General features: G+C 34.9%; 3 protein-coding genes across 5 annotated transcripts; 2 read left to right on the top strand and 1 right to left on the bottom strand.

Annotated features, from left to right (window-relative positions):
• Positions 1-2,031: 2,031 nt before the first annotated feature.
• LOC133869493 (probable small nuclear ribonucleoprotein F) lies at positions 2,032-7,485 on the bottom strand. The gene is made up of 6 exons (XM_062306518.1): positions 7,340-7,485; positions 6,968-7,027; positions 6,588-6,675; positions 6,469-6,506; positions 4,284-4,348; positions 2,032-2,327 (listed from the first exon to the last, which is right to left on the bottom strand). Exons 2-6 carry the CDS (start codon positions 6,968-6,970, stop codon positions 2,258-2,260), a joined length of 264 nt encoding a protein of 87 aa, XP_062162502.1. The 5' UTR covers positions 6,971-7,027; positions 7,340-7,485; the 3' UTR covers positions 2,032-2,257.
• Positions 7,486-12,640: 5,155 nt separating this feature from the next.
• Positions 12,641-14,707, top strand: LOC133869378 (uncharacterized). The gene is made up of 2 exons (XM_062306355.1): positions 12,641-13,190; positions 14,091-14,707. Exons 1-2 carry the CDS (start codon positions 12,913-12,915, stop codon positions 14,680-14,682), a joined length of 870 nt encoding a protein of 289 aa, XP_062162339.1. The 5' UTR covers positions 12,641-12,912; the 3' UTR covers positions 14,683-14,707.
• A 656-nt stretch (positions 14,708-15,363) lies between these two features.
• LOC133869733 (pentatricopeptide repeat-containing protein At2g01860-like) lies at positions 15,364-20,054 on the top strand. 3 transcript variants are annotated; one of them, XM_062306814.1, is made up of 5 exons: positions 15,364-15,511; positions 15,934-16,040; positions 16,781-16,852; positions 17,444-17,516; positions 18,449-20,054. In XM_062306814.1, exon 5 carries the CDS (start codon positions 18,465-18,467, stop codon positions 20,004-20,006), a length of 1,542 nt encoding a protein of 513 aa, XP_062162798.1. In that variant the 5' UTR covers positions 15,364-15,511; positions 15,934-16,040; positions 16,781-16,852; positions 17,444-17,516; positions 18,449-18,464; the 3' UTR covers positions 20,007-20,054. The 3 variants fall into 3 exon arrangements, with proteins under 3 accessions (XP_062162798.1, XP_062162797.1, XP_062162795.1); XM_062306813.1 differs by lacking the exon at positions 16,781-16,852; XM_062306811.1 differs by lacking the exons at positions 15,364-15,511; positions 16,781-16,852 and having other exon boundaries at positions 15,844-16,040.
• The last annotated feature ends 1,208 nt before the right edge of the window (positions 20,055-21,262 follow it).

The raw sequence follows: 21,262 nt of genomic DNA, 5'->3' as shown, positions 1-21,262 counted from the left end.
TCAGAAATTGTTCATATTGGTGACATAGAGAATGTCGAAGGGTTGGCTCATCTACTTGGATGTCAGGTCGTTTCTTTGCCTATGACTTACTTGGGTTTGACATTGGGTGCCTCTTACAAGTCCGTGTGTTATTTGGAATGGTGTTATCAAGAAAATGGAAAGGCAGTTGGCTGGACGGAAGCAAATGTATTTGTCGAAGGGTGGTCGACTGGCTTTTTTTAAAAGTACGCTTTCCAATCTTCCTACGTATGTCTTCTTGTTTTTTCCTATTCCAGTGAAGGTGGCTAATCGTCTTGATAAAATTCAAAGAGATTTTTTATGGGGTAGCATTGGAGATGAAGCCAAATTTCATTTAGTGAGTTGGAACATGATTTGTACTCCATTGCATTCAGGTGGGTTGAGAGATCATAATTTCATATAGTTTAATCGAACACTCTTAGGTAAATGGTTGTGGAGATATGGTAGGGAGAGAGATGTTTTATAGCGTTAAGTGATTAACGTCAAATTCAATAGTCTAAAGGGTGGGTGGTGTTCGGAAGAGGTGTCGGATTCCTTTGGAGTGGGTATGTGGAAACATATTTGGAGGGAGTGGGAGAAGTTTGGCAATTTGGTTCATTTTGATGTGGGAGATGGGTCACATGTTAGTTTCTGGCATGATTGGTAGTGTGGAGATAGATCTTTTGAAGCAGTGTTTTCCAGTTGTATTTAGTATTGTGAGTAACAAAGATGCGATGGTGGTGGATAACTTGGTAATTCGTAATGGAGTTATTCAGTGGAATGTTATTTTTACGCAACAAATTCAGGATTGGGAGATGGAGACAGTACTTTATTTATTCGCTCGACTTTACTCCATTTCGGTTCGACATGGAGATGATGACAAGTTAGTTTGGAACCCCTCAAAAAATGGTTTATTTGAAGTGAGATCCTATTATGAAGTGTTAATCAAGAAAGATAGCCCATCATTTTCGTGGAAGAGTATTTGGTATGTTAAGGCTCTGAGCCTCCAGCAAGAGTGGCTTTCTTTGTATAATCAGTAGCTTTAGGTAAAATTTTGACATATGACAACTTACGAAAGATGAATGTCGTAGTGATTGAAAAGTGTTGTATGTGTAAAAAGAGTAGGGAGTCTATTGAACATTTGTTGCTTCGCTGCGAAGTTGCTCACGAGCCTTAGAGTTACATTCTTACTTTATTTGGGGTAGAGTGGGTTATGCCACGATCGGTGCTGAAGTTGTTGACTAATTGGGGCGCGTCGGTTGGATATGGTCCTGCTAAAGAAGTTTGGAGGTTAGTTTCACTGTGTTTAATGTGGTGTATTTGGCAGGAGCGAAATGCGCGGCTATTTGAAGATGTAGAGACATCAATGGTAGAGCTACAGAAGCATTTGCTCAATACGTTATATATTTGAATAGCATCCCATCATTGCTTGAATGTCTTTACTTTTGTAGACTTTTTCAATTTATTCTTTATTCGTTCCTTTTAGGGGCACTCTTGTATACTCCACGTGTATTAGGGTTGCGTCACTCTGTGTTTTTTTATTGAAATGAAATTACTTACAAAAAGAAATAAAAATTAGCCATTCGCAAACACGAAACTAAGCTCAATTATTAAACGATATAAATTCGTATAAACTCGGTTCGACTTCGTAAATGTTTGTGAACCCGCTCGTATAAAGATTGATTCATTCATTAATGCTCGACTTATATTTTTATATATATATAACATAAATTAAGTAACAAATAACAATTGTCAATATATATTAAGAAGCAATAATTAAATTGTTATAAGTATATTGAATAATAAAAGTAAATAACATCAATACTTGATCCGTTAATCATATAATATAATGACAATTTAGATACTAAATTGTATTATTCATGTAATATAATAGGACTATCACTTGTTTGACCTATTCTCTGATTGTGAAATTAATGAGACGACCTTTTTCCGGTATTACCACGTCAGTGTGGGAAGACCGTTCAGAATTGATTTACCTCAAGTAAACAACCGCAACTTAGCTTCAACTGGAAATTAAATGAGAAAAAGAGATTTACTTGCAGAAATAAACTCCTCAAGTGAAAATAAACAATGCATGCTTGACAGGGCAGGGAACAGTAGATCTACGAGGGTCCTTTAAGAGTCATGGTTAGCATGCACATCCAACATCCACAACATCTCTACATTGGATTACACAGTAGAATTACTACAGGTTATATGCCTCAAACGAAGCAAATATTAAATACTGGAATCCTATTCCCTAGTCTCGCTCAGCATCTTCAATTTCTTCGTCCTCCGGAACCCCGCGAAGATACATTACATTGTTGCATCTGCAGATCATGGAAAAAAGTTCAAAGATGCAGTGAGTTTTGAGGTTCGTGGGAATTATAATTCATATAAATTGTAAATAGATGACTATTGTCTATCATAAATGTGGCATTACGATGTGTAAAAGTATTCACAATTTTTGGTTGGAAAAGATGTCCCAACATACTCCCCCATCTAGACTAGTTAGTTACTCTTTATTCATACCGTTTAAACAACACTAGTATGGTTTTCATGGCTTGGAAAGCGCACAAATAAATTTGACAACGATGAAACTACTCTGCTCAGCAGTCCTATGGCTGACAGCAATGTAACTCAATTTAATTAACAAACCACTTTCAGCTTTCACTTCCACTTCAAATCATTGCCCACAACCACAAAAAACTCTTACATATGATAAAGACATACATTATGCCCAGACAGAAATTTCCTACAAAGCGGTTTGTAAAAAATTTCATATAACCCACGTATAAAAATGACGTGTCTTTTAAGCACATTTTTTATTTTATTAATGCTATTAAAAAAACATATGTTATATTAAAACAACATGTGCTTCTCACATGCCAATGGACATATGTTAATCTTATATGTAAGTTGTATGAAATTTCTTACAAACCGGTTTGTAAGAAATTTTTGTCCATTATGCACACATAAAGAAAAGGGAAACCAAGTAAAATGTGGAGTAGACTAGAAACATGGGAAAGACTAACAAATTCTAAGATCCAAAGATCCTAATTTGAAATCTTGAAAGTTCATGCCACAATTATGATGAGAACAAGCGACAAGAACCATGATGGAGCACCTCTTAAGCTACAGGGTATTAATTTTGAGGCAGATGGCTGTGCTTGCATGTTGTCACACCATCCACAAAGAATCCTACTACTAATCTTGAACATTTCCTGAAACCTACATGGAGGAGTACTGGAACACCCCAGATCCTGTCACCATAGTCTATATGTGGCAAAAGGTGCAGCTGGAATACACTGACCTTGATAATATACCTATCACTCTTAATCATAGGCATCATGCTCTCTTTACATGTCTGGTCAAAGTAAATTCTCCAAATATAATTTCAATATAAAAGTTACCAATCATCTATATAACATATGTCAACTGATTGCAAACAGCATAAGAGGCCATTGGTCCACTGATTGCAGTTTGAAACTTAACACTAGAGAAGCCTCTCTTGCCTCAAGAAATACGGTCCAGACCAATATATCCATATGAATTTACTGGCTGAAAGTGCTAGCATTATTTCACACAATGACATTGTAAACTTTTGAGCTGAAATTGACATGTAAACATGCATTGGCTTATGTTCTATATTAAATTACCAAGACATCTTCATAAACTAAAATATAACCTCATAGGGATACCATCAACCACGTTTTGCCACTAGAGAACACAAATGAATAAACACACAAAAACAGTACTTTGATAAAGATAACTACTGATACAAGAGGGTCTATGAGCTCATTGTCAATAACAAAGTATTGAAGGGGAAAAGCAGAACCCTCATGCTGTAGAACAGCAAATGAATCTTCCATACACGCATCAGTTTCGGATGACATTATATAATTTCCAAAATGGGACCACTTACTTCGGCTATAGTGCAATAGCAGAAACACACTGATTTTCAAGTAAAGACAAAACCAACACCAGCTACACTTTTCTACTCTCACGCCTGTCTGCCAATATTATTGAGGAAATAAAGCAAGCTTTTAGATGACATGCACCAATCAACCCCAATTAAAGACCATCAAAAGTTTATCTTCCTCCATTTGAACCAAAAGGATATTCATTGCCACTTGTCATGTGTTATAAGTCGTTCTTCATTTATCATGCGGTTTATGTGATAAAAGCCTCACACGAAACATATACTTACAATAAGAGAGGCACTTTCATAAATAACTATTCCATATAAAACTATAATGGAGCGACTAGCATTTGCCAAAAGTTACCTGATCAAAATCTCTCCCAGATTTCCAGTGAATTGCCCATCAATGTATTCTTCAGTGTTAGCCAGCTGCACATAAGATTTCACATGTGATAATTTTAGCAGCTACTAAAATGAAAATTAAAAAAAAACGGTACATGTAGTCATATGAGAAGGTTAAACTATCTCAGTATATTTCAAGTTCACACATTGTAGTAATGTCTGAAAAGTATTTCAAGCAACCATTTATCATAAGGCATAAATGGACCCTTTTTTTCTTTATTTTTACTTACACTGTCGACATGGTTCAAACACAATAAGTTTCAAAAGACATGAGGTGAAATTATCCAATGAGAGCTTTATTCATATCTTGATTTACGGTTCATTCTTTCTTGGGTTTATTTAATATCCTAAAAATTAAAGGTAGAAATACATTCAAGCTACAATATTGAACCTAATCTCAAAGATTGAAGTCACATTAAGTACTCTTCAATATTTATAGATGAGCAGACAATAATGAGACTATGATCTATGCAGCTCATCTCAATCTTTAATAATAGATGACATAATAAAAATTAGTAATATCCTATTTACGTGTGCTTGCGATGGGCTTTAAGATGGGAAAAACTGATGTTTCTAGGGTTTAATGTGGTGAAGAGAAGGTTTTAGGGTTGTGCAATGTTTATGGTTCAATAAGTAGGATTTAAATACAAGAAGCTTTGGAAAAGTGAACAAAGTAGTTGCAGAATCTACTGACAGTGGCTGATTGAAGACTCTTGAGTTCAATTTAAAGCATTATTCAGTGGCTAAAAGCAATGAAGTTAATGTTTAAAGGTTTAGAAGGGTCAAAAAAGATGTGTGCTAAAGAAGAAGAAGACTCTGGGCATTCTTGCCTCAAAAACTCAAAACTCTCAACATCCCATTATCAAAGTCCCAGAAATTTTTACATACATTGAATTTATTTTCTAGAACTCTATGACTATTCCTTAATCTACTAAAAGTGAGATTCTAATTTGACTAGTAAGCTCAAGACCTAACAAAACAGAGTAAAAGACAAACTTGGACTCAAAAGAAATAAACCCAAGATACTTATGAAATCCTAGAAAATTCCAGATGTGACTCAGTTACCAAAATACCCTTATAAAACTAACCATCACTCATGAAATAAGACCCAAATCAAAAACTGTTTTAATGCTAGACTTCTAATGGCTTGACCCAATATGGTGTTGCGACAAAATAAATGTAGGGATCTAAAAAGTCAAAAAGTAACAGCAAATAAATCTTCCATGGGTGCATCACTAGGGCATAACACAATCTAGAACTTCGAATCTAGATTTTGTATGATTTCTTATTCCAAATTTAAAGGGAAATTCAACTAGCATAGTAAAAATACAAACATATGAACAAGAATTTTATACTATACCAATTCTCTTTCCATTATTCTCCAGTAAACATAAAACCCAACCATCATGTTGGAAGAGTTTTTAATTCAAGCAACATCAATAATGTTCCCATCGTACAATTTCACATGGTACAACAGTGCATCAGCCTTATTCCAAGTATCAGCCAAATTTCTTCTTCCTTCTAATAATATCTTTTCATTTTTTTTTTAACAGAATACTTTGTCTCAAATTATGTATTGAATAAATGGAAGATTTGTTATCCTTTTTTACTTTGGGGATCCAACAAGCACCAGTCAGTAACTCATGGTTTGTTTAGAGGAAGAAGTGCAACTATGAAATGTTGAAGGACCTTAACAGCCCTCTTATTGGTCAATAGAGACCCACTAGGGCAAAGAAGCTTAGAACATCGATACCCCGTTGTAGCCCATGAGAGGCTTTTCGTAGTTTCTTTATCCCATAAGCAGGACCACTGCTAGAGAAGATTTTAATGTAAGAATCATCCATAAACAAACAATACCCAACAGCAAGGCGCAACAAACCGAGAAGATTTCTTCAAGATTCCCATAAATTTAGGGGGAGTGTAAGAATATGAGAAGTATTACCATGATGAGTATACACAAAATAAATCTTCAGTGTATCTCAAAGCAACACTATAATAATCCCTCATATCTGTTAAAAGTAGCAAGCTATCTGAAGTGAAAGCCAAGAAGCTATAAATTATGGCCTCCTAAGCATACAAAAGGACTTAAATCGGCACAAACGTGAAGTGGGATACAGAAAAAAGAAAAAAGGGTTGCAAAGTAGCACCTGCAAGTTCATGTATGAATCCACTGAGGCAAGAAAACCTGAATAGACAGATAATTAAACAAGAATTAGAACCCATTGTGTGTGTGTGTGTGTGTCACCAAGCAGTGAAAGCAACATACCTTTGTACTCCATTCCCCACTTGAGTCTCACAATGACAGGCTTCCCGGTCAAATTGTTCAAGAAAGGTTTTGGGTTAACTGGGATAGACTGCAATATAACAAAAATAAATGAAAATTAAGTGTGCATCTCAGATTTTTTTATTTTATTTTTTTTAAAAAAAGTGGTGGCTGTAACAGGTGACCCAGCAGGTGCTAGTAGGGCCAGTAAGTTTCAAGTATTTGACATGGCTTGATTCTTAGCACTAGCACACAACCAGCCGGGTGTAGCCGCACCGCAACCGGAGTACCAGTTATTACCGACCGCCGTTTATCCGGTTATTAAAAACCGGTTACTAACCGGGTAACTGTGTTTAATTTTTTTTTTTAATCAATTATCTAACCATTTAATATGCAATCCGAGCCGAGCTTTATATTTCCGGGACCGATCGTCCAGAACCACACTGCAAAGATCAAAAATCAAAAGAATAAGCTAAAAAAAAAAAAAAAAAAAACAGAGTATCTACAGAGAAAAGGAACCACATTGGGTTCGATTAAAGAATAAACACAAGTCATACTCATAATCAATAAAGAAAGATCTCCAACTATATATCAAGAAAAATAAACAATTAGAAACCATCACTAACAAGCCACAGACTCGAACGAATTTCTCAAATCCATGGAAAACATAACTTACACCTTGAACTTATACATAAAGTTGATTAAAAAAAAAAGTAGCAGTAGAAGAGCAAAGCATAAATGTTTGAGAGAGGGACCTGTTGGCTCGAAGAGGAGAAGAAAAAAGGGGAGATGTGAATCTGCAACAAGGTTTTGTTAGTAGAAGGAGCGAAAGAGAAAGTAACGGCGCCGGAGGAAGAAAGTGCAAGGCTTTTTAATGGTCTTTAGGGTTATTAGGATTGAACGGTCAAGATGGTGAGATGTGTATTCTTAAATTCACAGCCGTCGGATCAACTTTTAAGTGAGTGGTATAGTTGACATATGATATGCAATGGACAGTTAGGATGGTGCCCACGTAAATCCAGCGGCTGGGGTGTGCATTAGAAAATAAGAGCTCGTTTGGTAAACCGATTTTCTATTTTTTGTGTTTGAAAATTGTTTTCGAGAACAAAAACAAAAACTCATTTTTGTTGTTTTTTCATTAAAAAAATGTTTGGCAAACTATTTTCAAAAACAGTTTTATAAAATAGAAAACAATACCTAAAGCTTTTGCACAATTGTTTGCAAAACAATTTCCACTTAAAAAAGAAAATAGAAAACTGTTTGCTAGGAAGAAATTTTGCTTAGGCTTGACCATATTCACGGAAGGGTCAATGCCAGCAGCGGCTGGGAGAACGTCACTTTGCTCCCATGATCCTATCCAGCTTGACACTTTGCCCACCCCACCCCACTCTTTTCATTCACTCCTATGGTTTCTTTCAGCTTCTTTTCCTCACTCACACTGCTCTGCTCTAAACTCGTGTCTTTGCAACAAGTAAACCCATTACCAAACTGGCAACAGCCGGTCACATTATCCTTAGTACTCTCAGTGTTGTTTTCTTTGTGCTTCTTCTTGCTTTTCTCCACATCCCCATTAGGAAGCTTCTGTTCATCCGCTTTTCCACCTTCCTCGGTAGCTGCCCCCATTTGCCCTCTGCAATTAATTATTATTACTTTTATGTTCATATATTGTTCGGAATAATTAATGCCAAAGATTATTAGAACTATGATAAAGATTTTGAGCAATATGAACATGATTTATGTGGGTAAAAATTGTGAGTGTAGTTGGTAGGAGCAGGTGTTCTACCACTATGCGAAGCATGTTGTGCTGAAAAATTGTTATAATTATCATAAGGAAAATCCATACTTCACTCTCACTTTTTAATATGCAAATATCCCACATAAAACATCAACCACTTTTCATTTTATTTTTTTTTTAGAAATAGGAATAACAAAAACAAATTTGCAAAAAAAATCCTAATTAGAACTAGTAGAAAGATAAAATCAATTTAGGAATAAAGAGTTTTCAAAAATTCAAACAACTCCACGGCAACGGCTCCAAAAATTTGATGTGAATTTTAATTGTACTCACAAGTGCACGAATCGTTTGCAATAAAGGGTTTTGCAAGTGTGATGTCAATCCCACGTAGAATTGTGTTCTTGAAAACAAATTTATGACTAAATTAATTAAATCTTAACCTAGTTCCAAAAATTAATAGGTTTTGATAAATAAAGAAATGGATAATTACACTTAACCCCCCTGATTTATCCACGGTGTGACGATTTACCCCCCAATGTACCAAAATTGGTACATGACCCCCCCTGAACTTGCCAACGTGTGGCGAAATCAACCTTCCGTCCAATCGACCGTTCGTTTGGACGGAAAATCGGTCACGTGCAAGTCACGTGACCGTTTAAGACAGAGACCCTCCCCAAGTCACGTGACTTGCACGTGACCGACTTTCCGTCCAAACGAACGGTCGATTGGACGGAATGTTGATTTTGCCACACGTTGGCAAGTTCGGGTGGGTCATGTACCAATTTTGGTACATTGGGGGGTAAATCGCCACACCATGGATAAATCAGGGGGATTAAGTGTAATTATCCCATAAAGAAAACATAAACTAAATAAAGTAAAATAAAACAAAAGAAAATATACTAAGGTTTTGGAATCTACACCTACCAAATCACAGCAACATATTCTCATGTTCATCAATACATATCCGAAGTTCTCATCATACAAATCTTATGTTTGTTCTACTATGCTTCAAAAAATCATTAAATCATTAAATGAATCTGTTCTTTGCACAAATCACAAAAGATATCTGGTTTAAACCAAATCATCAATTGTATCCGTAGAACGAAACACAATGAATATCCAATGTTTTGATAAATAAAAACACAAGCAATCAATTATGTGAAATTATCTCAAATTATCAAATGTATCCTTGAATCACAAAACATATCCAAGAATCATTCAACGAATTGAAAAGAAGTAAAACATTGGAAAAATTAAACCAAATAAAATCGGATAGTATAAACTTACATGAAAATATTGTTGTTATTCAATGGTGAGGCTTGATCCTCAACCTTAGTTGAAAATCTAGTTATACATGATTATTGAAAATAAAAACCTACCCTAAAGAAAAACTAAATAAAAAAGAAAAGAATATATTTGATCTCTAGCTTCACACACTTTTTCTTGAGGCTTAGAGGTCTATATATAGGGAGAAAACAAATTCTAGAAGCCCTAGATATTCTAGAAAAATCGGAGGTTAGTCTTCTAGTTTGAGTAGGAGATTCAAAACTCAATCTAAGAAGGAAAATGACTCCAATATCGTCCACATTTGCGGTCTTTTATTGAGTGACACTTTTGGCATATCAGACGTCCGAATTAGGAAAATCCTATTTCACAATGATTTGTATAAAATTGAGTTAGCTTTCCAACGCTACTTGATTCACCTTAATATGATACTTGAACTAAAAGTTATGGCCAAAATACTATGACATGTGTAGAATCTGAAATTTAGTCCAATCCGATTTTGACTCCAATTAGAGAAATTCCGATTTAGTCATCTCCTTGATTTGTTTGAACATAACCACATCATCTAGGTCTTCTCAAAGTGTGTTTTTTTTTTTTTTTTTCAAACTTTGCATTTTTCACCTTAAAGCTATTGTTCTCTCTCAATGACCTGCAAAATACTAAAATACCAAAACTAACAAAAAAACATTAGAAAATAACAAAACTAAAGGTTTAGTAAATGCAAATTAAGGGGTCCACATATGCAATATTTGGCACTCATCAAGCTCGAGTTCGAGTACTGTTCAACTCAAGCTCACTCGAGTTAGATTATTCAAAAATTTTAATTTAGTATTTTTTTTTTTAGAAAAAAAAAAGACAAAAAAAAAAAAAAAACTAGATTTATTAATGATAGTCTCTCCAAAATCCATCACAAAGAAACTTACACAATTATAATAAACTAAACTTGGAAGTCAAATTTATATAAATACAGGGAAACGAGGTGGATCTAAGAGATTTATAGGATGGTAGGGAAAATATTATGCCTTTGGGACCTAAGGAAGAACGCCCCAGCCCAAAAGCTCCCTCCTCGCAGGTCGCCGATTCATGTGCATGTGATGATGTGAGGAAATTGGGTCATGAGCGCCAACTCCATGATTGGAAAGTGCAAGACGATAAGAGAAAGATTATGTTTTTTGTGTAAACTTTCTTGAAGTGTAGGAGAAAATGAGAGAAAAGAAGAAGAATGGTCAAGCTAAGTTGATGGAAGTGCGTAGAAAGAGATGAAGTTAGATGTGTTAAAGTATTGATTAAATGATTAAATTTACATTTTCCTATCAACTGAAGCTTTTAGGATAAGTGATAATGAAGGAGACATGGTTCGAACTCAAAACTTGTACTTTAATACTATGTTAAATTACTAGCTTTTTTGATAAGTGGTAATTTAACAAGAAGAAGCAAAAAAAATTGATATGTATAGACGAATGGCTAGGATTGATAGTAAATTAATCACACGGCTCAGATTAAATGTTAAGGGCCTTTTTTTTAATGCTTGGTAAGCGTGAGCGTGAGCGTCAGGTTGTCATAGCAGTGTGATTAATTTGAAAAATTATATCCTCCACGCAGATCTATTGGTGAGATCGTCTCCAAGTCACATGATGTAGCGATCTTGAGCATAAATTTAAATTGGCTATTTCTTGATTCAATCATAGTCATTTAATAAGATGATTGATCGTACTTGCAAAACATTGTATAAATTATAGATTAAAACATGTGTTACAATTGTTAACCACTTCCCAAAATGGACAGTTGAGATTTTACAAAAATGATCAGACGGCTAAAAGTTTCCTAAAAAATGCATTTTTAATATGTCGGTTGTCAGATTTGGTCCGATAAATCATGTAAAAGTAGGAATTTCAAAATTTTCTTCAATCAGCGCGAGTGTAGATGAAATCGGCCCCATGTGTGATCATTACCATTGATTATAATTTTATATTTCATGATTTAATATAATTTGTTAGATGAGATTATTGGTAGTGAGCTCATGGCCATACGAAACACCATATACCACTCACTTATAAAGATGCACTACAGCTGTAACACACGTTCTCCATCCAACAGATAAAATTTAATCAATACAAATCGGACATGCGAGAATCCATATGCGAATACGCTTAATGCAATTAAATTTGTGTTGAAATACGTTTAATATGTTTAATGCAATTAAATTTAAAATCAATCTACATTAAATGCCTATTTTTTTGATTAATGGAATTATTGGGGAATGCCTTTAATGCAATTAAAGAATATGAATTTAAGTTTAGGTTTTTAATTTATGAGATGTTTTATAGAAATTATGAATAATTTTTTGAAATTTTAATGTCCTAAGCTTGTGACTTTTGGAGGGAAAATTTTGCTAGCAGATTATAGTGGAATTTTGTGGGATATTTGAGTGAAATTTAATGTAAAGTTTGGATTTTGAAAATTAAACTTAAATTGTTTCATTAAAAGAAATTCATTTTCCTTTTGGTTTTGTCTTGAAAATTAAAAAAATCAAGAGTCAGATAGATCATGCAACCAGGAGAAACAAAATTTTGAAAAAAACAAAATATTTTGGATAATTAAGTTAAGTTTGATTATAAAATATTTAATTCAAAATTCAAAATTTTATTTGAAAGAAAAAAATATGTAAATTTGGTCAATCTCATTCCCATATTTGCATTGCCGAATTCTAAGATTTCAATTTAATATCAAAGTATTTTTAAGTCTCACATGCATATCATTTTGAACACATATCAATTCAATATATTAAAAAAAAAATAAAAATTCCTCTAACCTAATTTTTATTTTTAAAAAAACTTTAAGTTTGATTGAAAATACACTTTAAATTTAATAAAAGCATTAACAAATAACTTCAAACGCAAAACACACAAAATTACTTTTTTTTTTTTTTTTACATAACATAAAAACATTTTTTCAACGGGAAAAAAAAAAAAAAAAACTATGTAGAAAGTTTTATCAAACAGAGCTTTTTTTTTTTCGTCTTATAGAAAGAGGAAAAGGGTTTTAAGGGCCACCGGGCCAACCGCAGCTCAAGGATTTCTTTAGAAGCATAAAGCCCGTGTTCATCCATTCCATTATCGTTTTCAAGGGTTCAGGGCTTTACTGTTTATTACGCCATTTCATTCCAAAAGGGTTGAACTGTGTATGGTTTATTTTAGGGCAAAATACCCTCTTTCATATTTGCGTTGCTGTTTTGTTGGAAGGTGACCTGAACTGTTGCACCAAAGCGTTCGACGAAATTCCTGAGAGAATAGAAAACAAAACAAAACAATGGGAAAGCGAGGAGGAATTAAGAAAGCACCGAATCTTACACCAGGATTTCAGAATCCAATCTCGCTGAGAGAAGAATCCATCGGGAGAAAGCAAACCAAAGGCGGGTCCAAGAATTCCAAGTCCATGCTAAAAGTTGAGCACTTGCAGAAGCTAGCGGCATGGGCCAATGGGGAGGCTGCTATTCCTTCTTTGGGTGCCTTTTTTGGCCACCGTTTGGCTACTGTAACGGAGGCCATGGGGGTACCGCCTGACCCTTCTCTGTTTTCATGCGAGAGGTCTGTCCGTACCTTCAATTTGATGTGATTATTTTTGTTGATTGATAATTGTTTCTAGCTGTCTGCGCTAGTTTTGGAGGTTGTTTGATGGTTAGGTTTCGTACAGTTGTATATATATTTCTCGCATCCCAGATTCACCTAAAGATAAAATTCTTCTTGCTGTTGAATTGTCAACTGTTTCAGTATTTGTGTTTATGCTAAAGCAGTGGAAAGACTAGGCCGAATTGTAAAAGGGAAGAAACATGTTTGGTTCAAGTTGGTGTTCTATGTATTCGAAGTTAGGTCGGAGGAATACTACGAAAAAATTGGCATATCTTGCTGGGTGGCAATCAAATAGGGAAGAAAATGTGGATTCATGTAGGCTTGCTTTTTGCTCCTTATACCCTCTGATTACTGCAGAATTATTAGAATACTTGGTGTGTTACCATACTTCATGGTTTTGTTATTAGCACATGTAATTTGACTAGAGAAATCTTGTTTGGTTTTCCTTCCTCAGGTCTTCAGTATTGCATTAATCAGCTTGATTAATGAAATCTAAATAAAATATTGGCCTCAAATTGATCGTCAAACATGATGCATTAAACAGAGTTCTTGGAACAGTTGTTATTATATGCGTCAGTTGTCTTGCTAGATATCCTTAATAACTGCAAGTTTTTTAGTTGCAATTCATGCCTTATGGACTTTTTTGATCATTTTTTTTGTTAATTACCAATTTACATCAAAGCAAGGACCACATATTTTACTTGGTAAAAGGATTTTTGTTACCACTTCTAGATTGCACTAACAACGGATGTTTATTATGAGTTGGTTATAGTGGCAAAACATGCATCAACATTTGTTTGGATTATTTGTTGGTTTCATTTATGTAGCATGTTGGACTTAGAGTTTAATCTCTTACAGATGTGAAACAATTCTTCAGCCCGGCTTCAACTGTACTGTCCGAATTGAAAAGAATAGGGCAAAGGCAAGGCGTAGAAGGAAGAAAACTAGTAATTTCACCCAGAACAATGTGGTATACAAATGTCACTTCTGTTCACATTGGAATCTGAAGAGAGGGACCCCAAAAGGACATATGAAAGAGATATGTCCCTCAAAGGCCAAAACATCATCAAAATCAGAAACTTCAAAACCGAAGGTTCAGAAATGTGCTAGCTTGGAGAAGAGCTCCGGAAGTAAAGATGATATCAGTAAAACAGATGAGATAGCTTCACCAGCATTTGCTAGGGAGATTCCTGCTACAGATGGTCCAGCAACTCCATTGGTGAGAAATGGCTCTACTTTGTTGGAGGCGAAGAGTAGAAAGAGAAACCGATCAATATCCAAGAAACCAGCTGGAACTGAAAGCAATTCTACCCCAATAGATGTGGAAAAAGCCGTGAGCACGTCAAGTAAACGAAGGAAGAAGTCTTGGACTAGTTTGAAGAAAATTGCTGAGAGTGCTGAGCATGATAGCCGGAAGATCACTAAGTTGACAATCCCATTTTGTTTATAAACGGAACTTACTTTTTAGAGTTCAGTGTTAATATATATATATATATTTTTCGATTTCAATGTTAAATCTTTAAAAATTACAAAAAATATATAGCTTTTAACATTTTATAAATGAAATATTTTTCGATACTCAATCATATTGAAATATGATGATGGATATAGAGTAAATATATCAAGCACAGTTCAGTTGAAAGTTTTTGAGTAATATAATATTCTCAAAAATAAAATAAAATAATAAAATAAAAAACATTCGTAAGGTGCTGTTTAAAGTTTTAAACATAATTCCTCTCTATATATATTAAAGCAAATCATTACCTAAAAATGAGGAATCGATTTTTTTTTTTTTTTTTTTTTAAAAAATAAAAATTAAACATGTGTATATGTGATAGTGACACATGAGTGTGGATGTAGTAGGATCGTATCCCTTACCATTCACATGATATTTAGCACTTTTATCGATCTAATATTTAATCTCATTATTTATCCAAATTTTCCCACTTTGAAGATAATAAAAATTTAATCATTTAAACAAAAAAATAAGATATAAATTATACATAATATAATATCTTAGAATTATATATATATATATATATTTTAAAACAATGTTGGGAATGGCCCCAGTAAACTCTATAAGAAGTTTTTCATATTTGTTATTTATTGGAATTGCTGACCACCCGAACAGCAAAACTACTTTAGATTTCTCTACGTCAAGAGCTTCTTTTATCATTTGAGATTTCTCCCCAAGAGAAAAGAAGACAAAATTCATCCTTCGGTTCAGAATCAAACCGCGCTCCGCCTCCTCCTTTCTTTACCGATCTGCTACTTCTCAGGTACACCGTACTCATGCTTGTTTTGTGTTTTTAGGAAGATGAAAAGCTTAACCTCATCAAACTTCAAAAAAATGCAGTTGAGCGGTACGAGCATTTTTAAGAACCTCGTCTAAATATTTTAGCTATTTTGATAAGAAAATTCGGTGAAAAAAATACAAAAATCACTCTTAACTGCATCACTATTATAACAAAAAACAAATTTAGCGAGTAAATAGTACCGATCAGCAATAGTGGACCAAATCATTAAACAATTATAAAAATCGTCATTTTCCTCCTCCTCCTCCTCCTCTTCTTCTTCTTCTTTTTTTTCTTTTTTTTTTTTTTTTTAAATTTTTTTTCACACGACTCAGTAGCGCAGCACCACTGTTTTTTCTTTCTTTCTCCCGTTTTCTGATTTTTTATCTCCCATCTCTCTCGCACAGCACCCCTATGCTCATCACCACGACGCCGTCGACCCCACCGTCACCGTCCATTGAGCCCACGCCGTCACCTTCCAGTCCGTCAAGTCCCACGCCGTCGAGTCTCCACGGTACCTTTCTCTCTCTCTCTCTCTCTCTCTCTCTCTCTGTGGTTTGGCCGATAATGGGGGGAGTATGGTGATCTTGGGTTAGGGTGTAAGGAGTATAATAGGTAAGGGATATAATTGTAATGGTGGGCTTAATTGTTAGGTATAAAAGCCCAAGGGAAGGGTAGAGATAGTTGTCGAAAGTGTTTAGTGTTTTCTCAGAATTATAGTTCTTGAAGCCCTTGGGTTGAGCTCGAATCACCCATTCTTGGAGCCTGACTTAGCTCGAATTAGTCATCCTTTTATCCATTTCAATATACAGTTTATTCATTCCATTATTTCATTCTACAAATCCATCAATATCCATTGCAATTTCATGTCCATTTCCATCTACATCATAGAAAATATCCTAAAAACAAGAAAATTCATTACATAGGGCTTTTTATTTATGATTTGGGTTGTCTTGAATGGTGGGTTGGTTATGCATTTCTTAGAATGGTGATCTTGGGTAAGGATTTATCCTCAATGACGATTTTCTGCAAGGATTTTGGGTTTGGCTTTTCATCAATTCCTGAATGCATTAGTTTAGAGGCCTATTCCTTCTAGCATATTTGTCTTGAGTGATTTGACCGAGCTGTGAGTTCTGCTATCTAATTTAACAGTCTTGAGTTCATAATCTCTACGATACATTCATGTGATTCTTAAAAGTAATAAAATGTATTGCTGAAGACATTAACAGTTCTTGATGATGCAATTCTGTACAGAAGGATTAGTGACTTACTAGGAAAGGGTTCACCTTTTCCGCCATTACGAAACATGAGAAGCCTCGGAAAATTGTAAGGCATTTTTATGTTGTAAAATGCTCTGAAATTGGAATAATGCATCTCTCGTAGCAACACTTACATTTTTATGTTCTACTTTTTAGTGAAGAACATGAAGACTAAGACGTATAATAATATTTACATTGAAATGTGTGGACTTATCCTACCAGTGGAGTTTCTTGCAATTTGATAACTTGGGAAATGCTAATCTTTGACATTCATAGAAGTTGGAGACCTTTTAATGTTAGCTTGACAAAATAGAATGTAGTATTTCAAGAGATAGGATGACGTTTGCTTTATAATGAATGTGACTTTCAGTGCCAAGACAGAATGTTAGCCAAGTACACATATAGATTAGTAAGATAATGAAATTGAATTGATTTGGAATACCTGTACATCTCATTAGTTTGGTATGACATGAAAGCCTCTTGCATTTTCAGAGGCGTGCTTAATAACTGAGAGAGTTTTACTGCATAAAACACTCTCATTTAGGAAACACACGTATCTCTTATGTTTACCACGTTCACTCAAAAAAATTATTTATAATTTTTGGTTCTTATGACATCTGTTTTTCTTTCTTTCTTTCAATTTTTTTTTCTTTTGTAGAGATCTCAGCTTTAACAGATTGGAAGGAAGAATTCCAGATTTCAGAGTTCTAACAAGCTTGGACACCATATATGTAAGCAATCTAAATTCATGAGGAAGGCTAACTTACAGCATGATGCCTAGGAGCCCTGTTAGTATGTTAAGCTTGAATAAGACATTGACTTCCTAAAACAATTCAGCTTTTGCATAGATGACCCTAGCTAATGGCTTAAGCTTTTGGTGCACTGTTCTTTAATTTTTTGCCATTCAAGTACTGCAATTCTATATAAGTTTTCTATAAGAAAAGTTAGTGCAGCAGTAATACTTTGAACCAGAATTACTGGAGGATTTTGAGAAGAAAAGAGCGACTCTTAAAGAAAAAACGAGCCATAAGAGTAAAAATAGATATTTAATGGAAAATAAATCTTGGTTGAGGTGAATGATAATTGTGGAGGAAATGGTCTTATTTATAGTGAAAGCATATGACATTTTTTGAACAATGTGACCGTTAGGATAAGACAAATTTTCAAAAATATGACTGTTAGGAAAAGATAAATTTTCAAAAATATGATCGTTAGGATAAGACAAATATTCATAAATATGACCGTTAGGAAAAGACAAATTTTTAAAAATATGACCGTTAGAAAAAGATAAATATTCAAAAATATGACTATTAGGAAAAGACAAACATTCAAAAAAGATTAAATAGAGAAAGAATAGAATAAAGAAATCTAAAAAAATATTATTTAAATAGAATAGTGATGATGAATAGTTAAAAAAGTGAGGTTGCTGGGGTGTTTTAAAAAAGTAGCTCACCAGAATAAAGAAAAGTGGTTTTTAGCTATTTTGGCTAGTAAAATTTGGTGAGGCTACTAGGAATGCTCTGAATATCGGAAATCTACGTTTTAGTTTTGCTATTTTTCTCTCATTTTCTCCGTAACCAAACGGCAGACCAGGTGTTTGATGAAATTTTTGTTTGACACTGAAATATGTCTGAGTAACATTAGCACATTTTTGAACTCATAGACTCCCAGTTGGAGCAATGGATTGCAGAGTCTCGACCATTACCTTGTGTCCCATCCCATTGGAGAGAAATTTTACAATAAATGGAAGGTTAACTTTGGTGGTGCATTTAAGTACTAGGAGAAGGCAACCCAAGTACATTCGTTATCCACGGCGCACAAAGAGTCCTCCGGACTTTGGTGCCAATTTATTCTTAAAGAAGACAGGCATGAGCTCCATAGACCCATCACTAACCGATTTGATAGATAATAAAAAATCTCATTTAGCTGATGAAGAAGAAGAAGAAGAAGAAGAAGACAAAGAAGAACAAGAACAGGACGATACTGAAGGAGGAGGAGGAGGAGATAATGGTGTTGTTTGGGATTCAGATGAGATTGAAGCGATCTCGTCCCTTTTCCAAGGGAGAGTCCCTCAGAAACCTGGAAAGTTGAGTAGAGAAAGGCCGCTACCACTACCTCTTCCCTACAAGCTCCGACCTTTGGGGCTTCCTACACCAAAGAAACATGTTAAATCAACTTCTCCAACGGCAGTTTCTTATCGTGCTTCCCTATCAAAACAAGTGTACAAGAACCCCAGAGTCCTTATTGCTATAGCCAAAGAGATCAGAAGCTTGAGTTCAGAGGAAGATGTGTCGGTAATTCTCAACAAGTGGGCTAGGTTTCTGAGGAAGGGATCCCTGTCGTTGACAATTCGGGAATTGGGTCACATGGGTCTTCCTGATAGAGCTCTACAGATATTCTGTTGGGCTCAGAAACAACCTCAACTTTTTCCTGATGATAGGATTTTAGCTTCGACAGTCGAAGTCCTGGCAAGGAACCGTGCGCTTAAAGTGCCATTGGACTTGGAAAAGTTTACTGGTTTGGCAAGCCGCGGTGTGATTGAAGCAATGGTGAGAGGGTTCATAAGAGGAGGAAGCTTGCATCTTGCCTGGAAGCTTCTACAGGTTGCCAAGGATGGTAAAAGAATGTTGGATCCCAGCCTTTATGCAAAGTTAATATTGGAGCTTGGGAAGAACCCAGATAAACATATGCTTGTTGTAGCCTTACTAGATGATCTTGGAGAGAGAGAAGATTTGAATTTAAGCCAGCAAGACTGTACAGCTATCATGAAAATCTGCATTAGGCTTGGCAAATTTGACATTGTGGAGAGTCTGTTTAATTGGTTCAAACAATCTGGGCGTAAGCCAAGTGTGGTAATGTACACTACTCTGATTCATAGCCGCTATTCTGAGAAGAAATACAGGGAGGCATTGGCTGTGGTCTGGGAAATGGAGACTTCTAATTGCCTCTTTGATCTTCCAGCTTATCGTGTGGTAATAAAGGTTTTGGTTGCTCTGAATGATCTCTCAAGGGCTGCAAGATATTTTTCAAAGCTTAAAGAAGCAGGTTTCTCTCCAACTTATGACATATACCGTGACTTGATTAGAATCTACATGGTTTCTGGGAGGCGGGCCAAGTTTAAGGAGGTCTGTAAGGATGCAGAGATAGCAGGTTTCAAGTTGGATAAAGAAACAACTTCACAGTTGTTGCAGTTTGAAATAGAAAAAAGGTTCAGTATGTAGAATTACCATGACTTTTAGTGTAAATGTTGGTTCTCCTTTTTCTTTTAATATATATATTTTTTTTGAAATTAGATGTCAAGGATATTTGCTCTTTCTTTCAAAGATCATCACAAAGTTTGGATCTAAGATTTGGGACAGTTTTAAATTGATTGAAAACAACCCGGGAAGAATAAAGACATCCACACATTTGAAGAACATAACTACAGCTACATCAATAGTGTATAATATAAAGTGGCACTGGATTAATGGACGGAAGTAAAACGGTTTCATAGTGATTTGCATGTTATAGGGAATGAGTTTATCAAGCTGTGTTTGAAAGTGTGTTCTATTGCATTACAGGATCGCATACTAGAAGTGCATGAAATATCTATATTTCTATCATTACATTTGGTTGTGTTAAAGGATATAATTCTCTAATCACTTCATTGTAATTTGTAGGGATGATCTGTTTCTCAAGTTACACTAGAAGCGTAGTCATAATATTTTGGCTGATTCCTTAGTTTTTCTTTTCTGTTTCTATCGATCTTGAATTTGAATAGTTTGTCACTCTAAACAAATCTGGATGTTATTAGTTTGTTAGTAATGGCAGGAACTGTCAAATGCATAGTATAGGTTGTACCATCAGAAGAGGTTTCTCGTTAAGATAATTAGGTTGCATCAAATGGCTTATTGTCTTAAGTAAATTCATTTTGTCTGTAACTACTGCATTTATGTAATCCATTAGATACCTTTAATTCATTATTCAAAATCTCTTGGTGCAAAAGATCTCCTACCCTACCAGACTCAACCCAATCGCTATTGATCATCTTGGCTGCTTGAGTATAGTACTTCACTTTCTTATTAGAGTGAGTCAGTGTTTCCATATGCACACTTCCCCTAGTTAGGCCTCAGAAGGACATAAGAAGCGTGATTGATTGCCTTTTAATTTCATTGTTGTCTTTGGGGTCCATGTTTTGATTTAATGTGCCTAGTTAGGCTTTTTGGCATTTATAAAATACATCAACAAACAGCTTACATGGATACATGAAAACAAATAGATGAGCAGTCTCTTATTCCAGCACTGGCTTTCAGTTGCCTTAATCTCTATCTATGACTTCAGCCTCTGAATACGGTAATTCACAGTTTTTTCCTTCCACGTCTCCTTGTCAAGATATGTCTCATAAAAGCTTACTTCCCCACTTGCTTTTATGGCTAATGCAGCAGTGCTCCTAGTGCCATAAGGTCCCTCCCTGTACATCAGAAAATATGTGGATAAA

This window comes from Alnus glutinosa, chromosome 5 (assembly GCF_958979055.1).
Source record: "Alnus glutinosa chromosome 5, dhAlnGlut1.1, whole genome shotgun sequence".
NCBI lineage: Eukaryota > Viridiplantae > Streptophyta > Magnoliopsida > Fagales > Betulaceae > Alnus > Alnus glutinosa.
Note: the sequence above shows the minus strand (reverse complement) of the source record. Positions and strands in the feature narration are given on the sequence as shown.

Coding starts and splice junctions, on each gene's coding strand:
- LOC133869493 (XM_062306518.1), bottom strand. Junction 6,507..6,587: donor GTGGGGAATGGAGTACAAAG/GTATGTTGCTTT, acceptor CTGTCTATTCAG/GTTTTCTTGCCTCAGTGGAT. Junction 4,349..6,468: donor ATTCATACATGAACTTGCAG/GTGCTACTTTGC, acceptor TCTTATGTGCAG/CTGGCTAACACTGAAGAATA.
- LOC133869733 (XM_062306813.1), top strand. CDS start 18,465: ATGGATTGCAGAGTCTCGACCATTACCTTGTGTCCCATCCCATTGGAG.
- LOC133869378 (XM_062306355.1), top strand. CDS start 12,913: ATGGGAAAGCGAGGAGGAATTAAGAAAGCACCGAATCTTACACCAGGA. Junction 13,191..14,090: donor TCTCTGTTTTCATGCGAGAG/GTCTGTCCGTAC, acceptor AATCTCTTACAG/ATGTGAAACAATTCTTCAGC.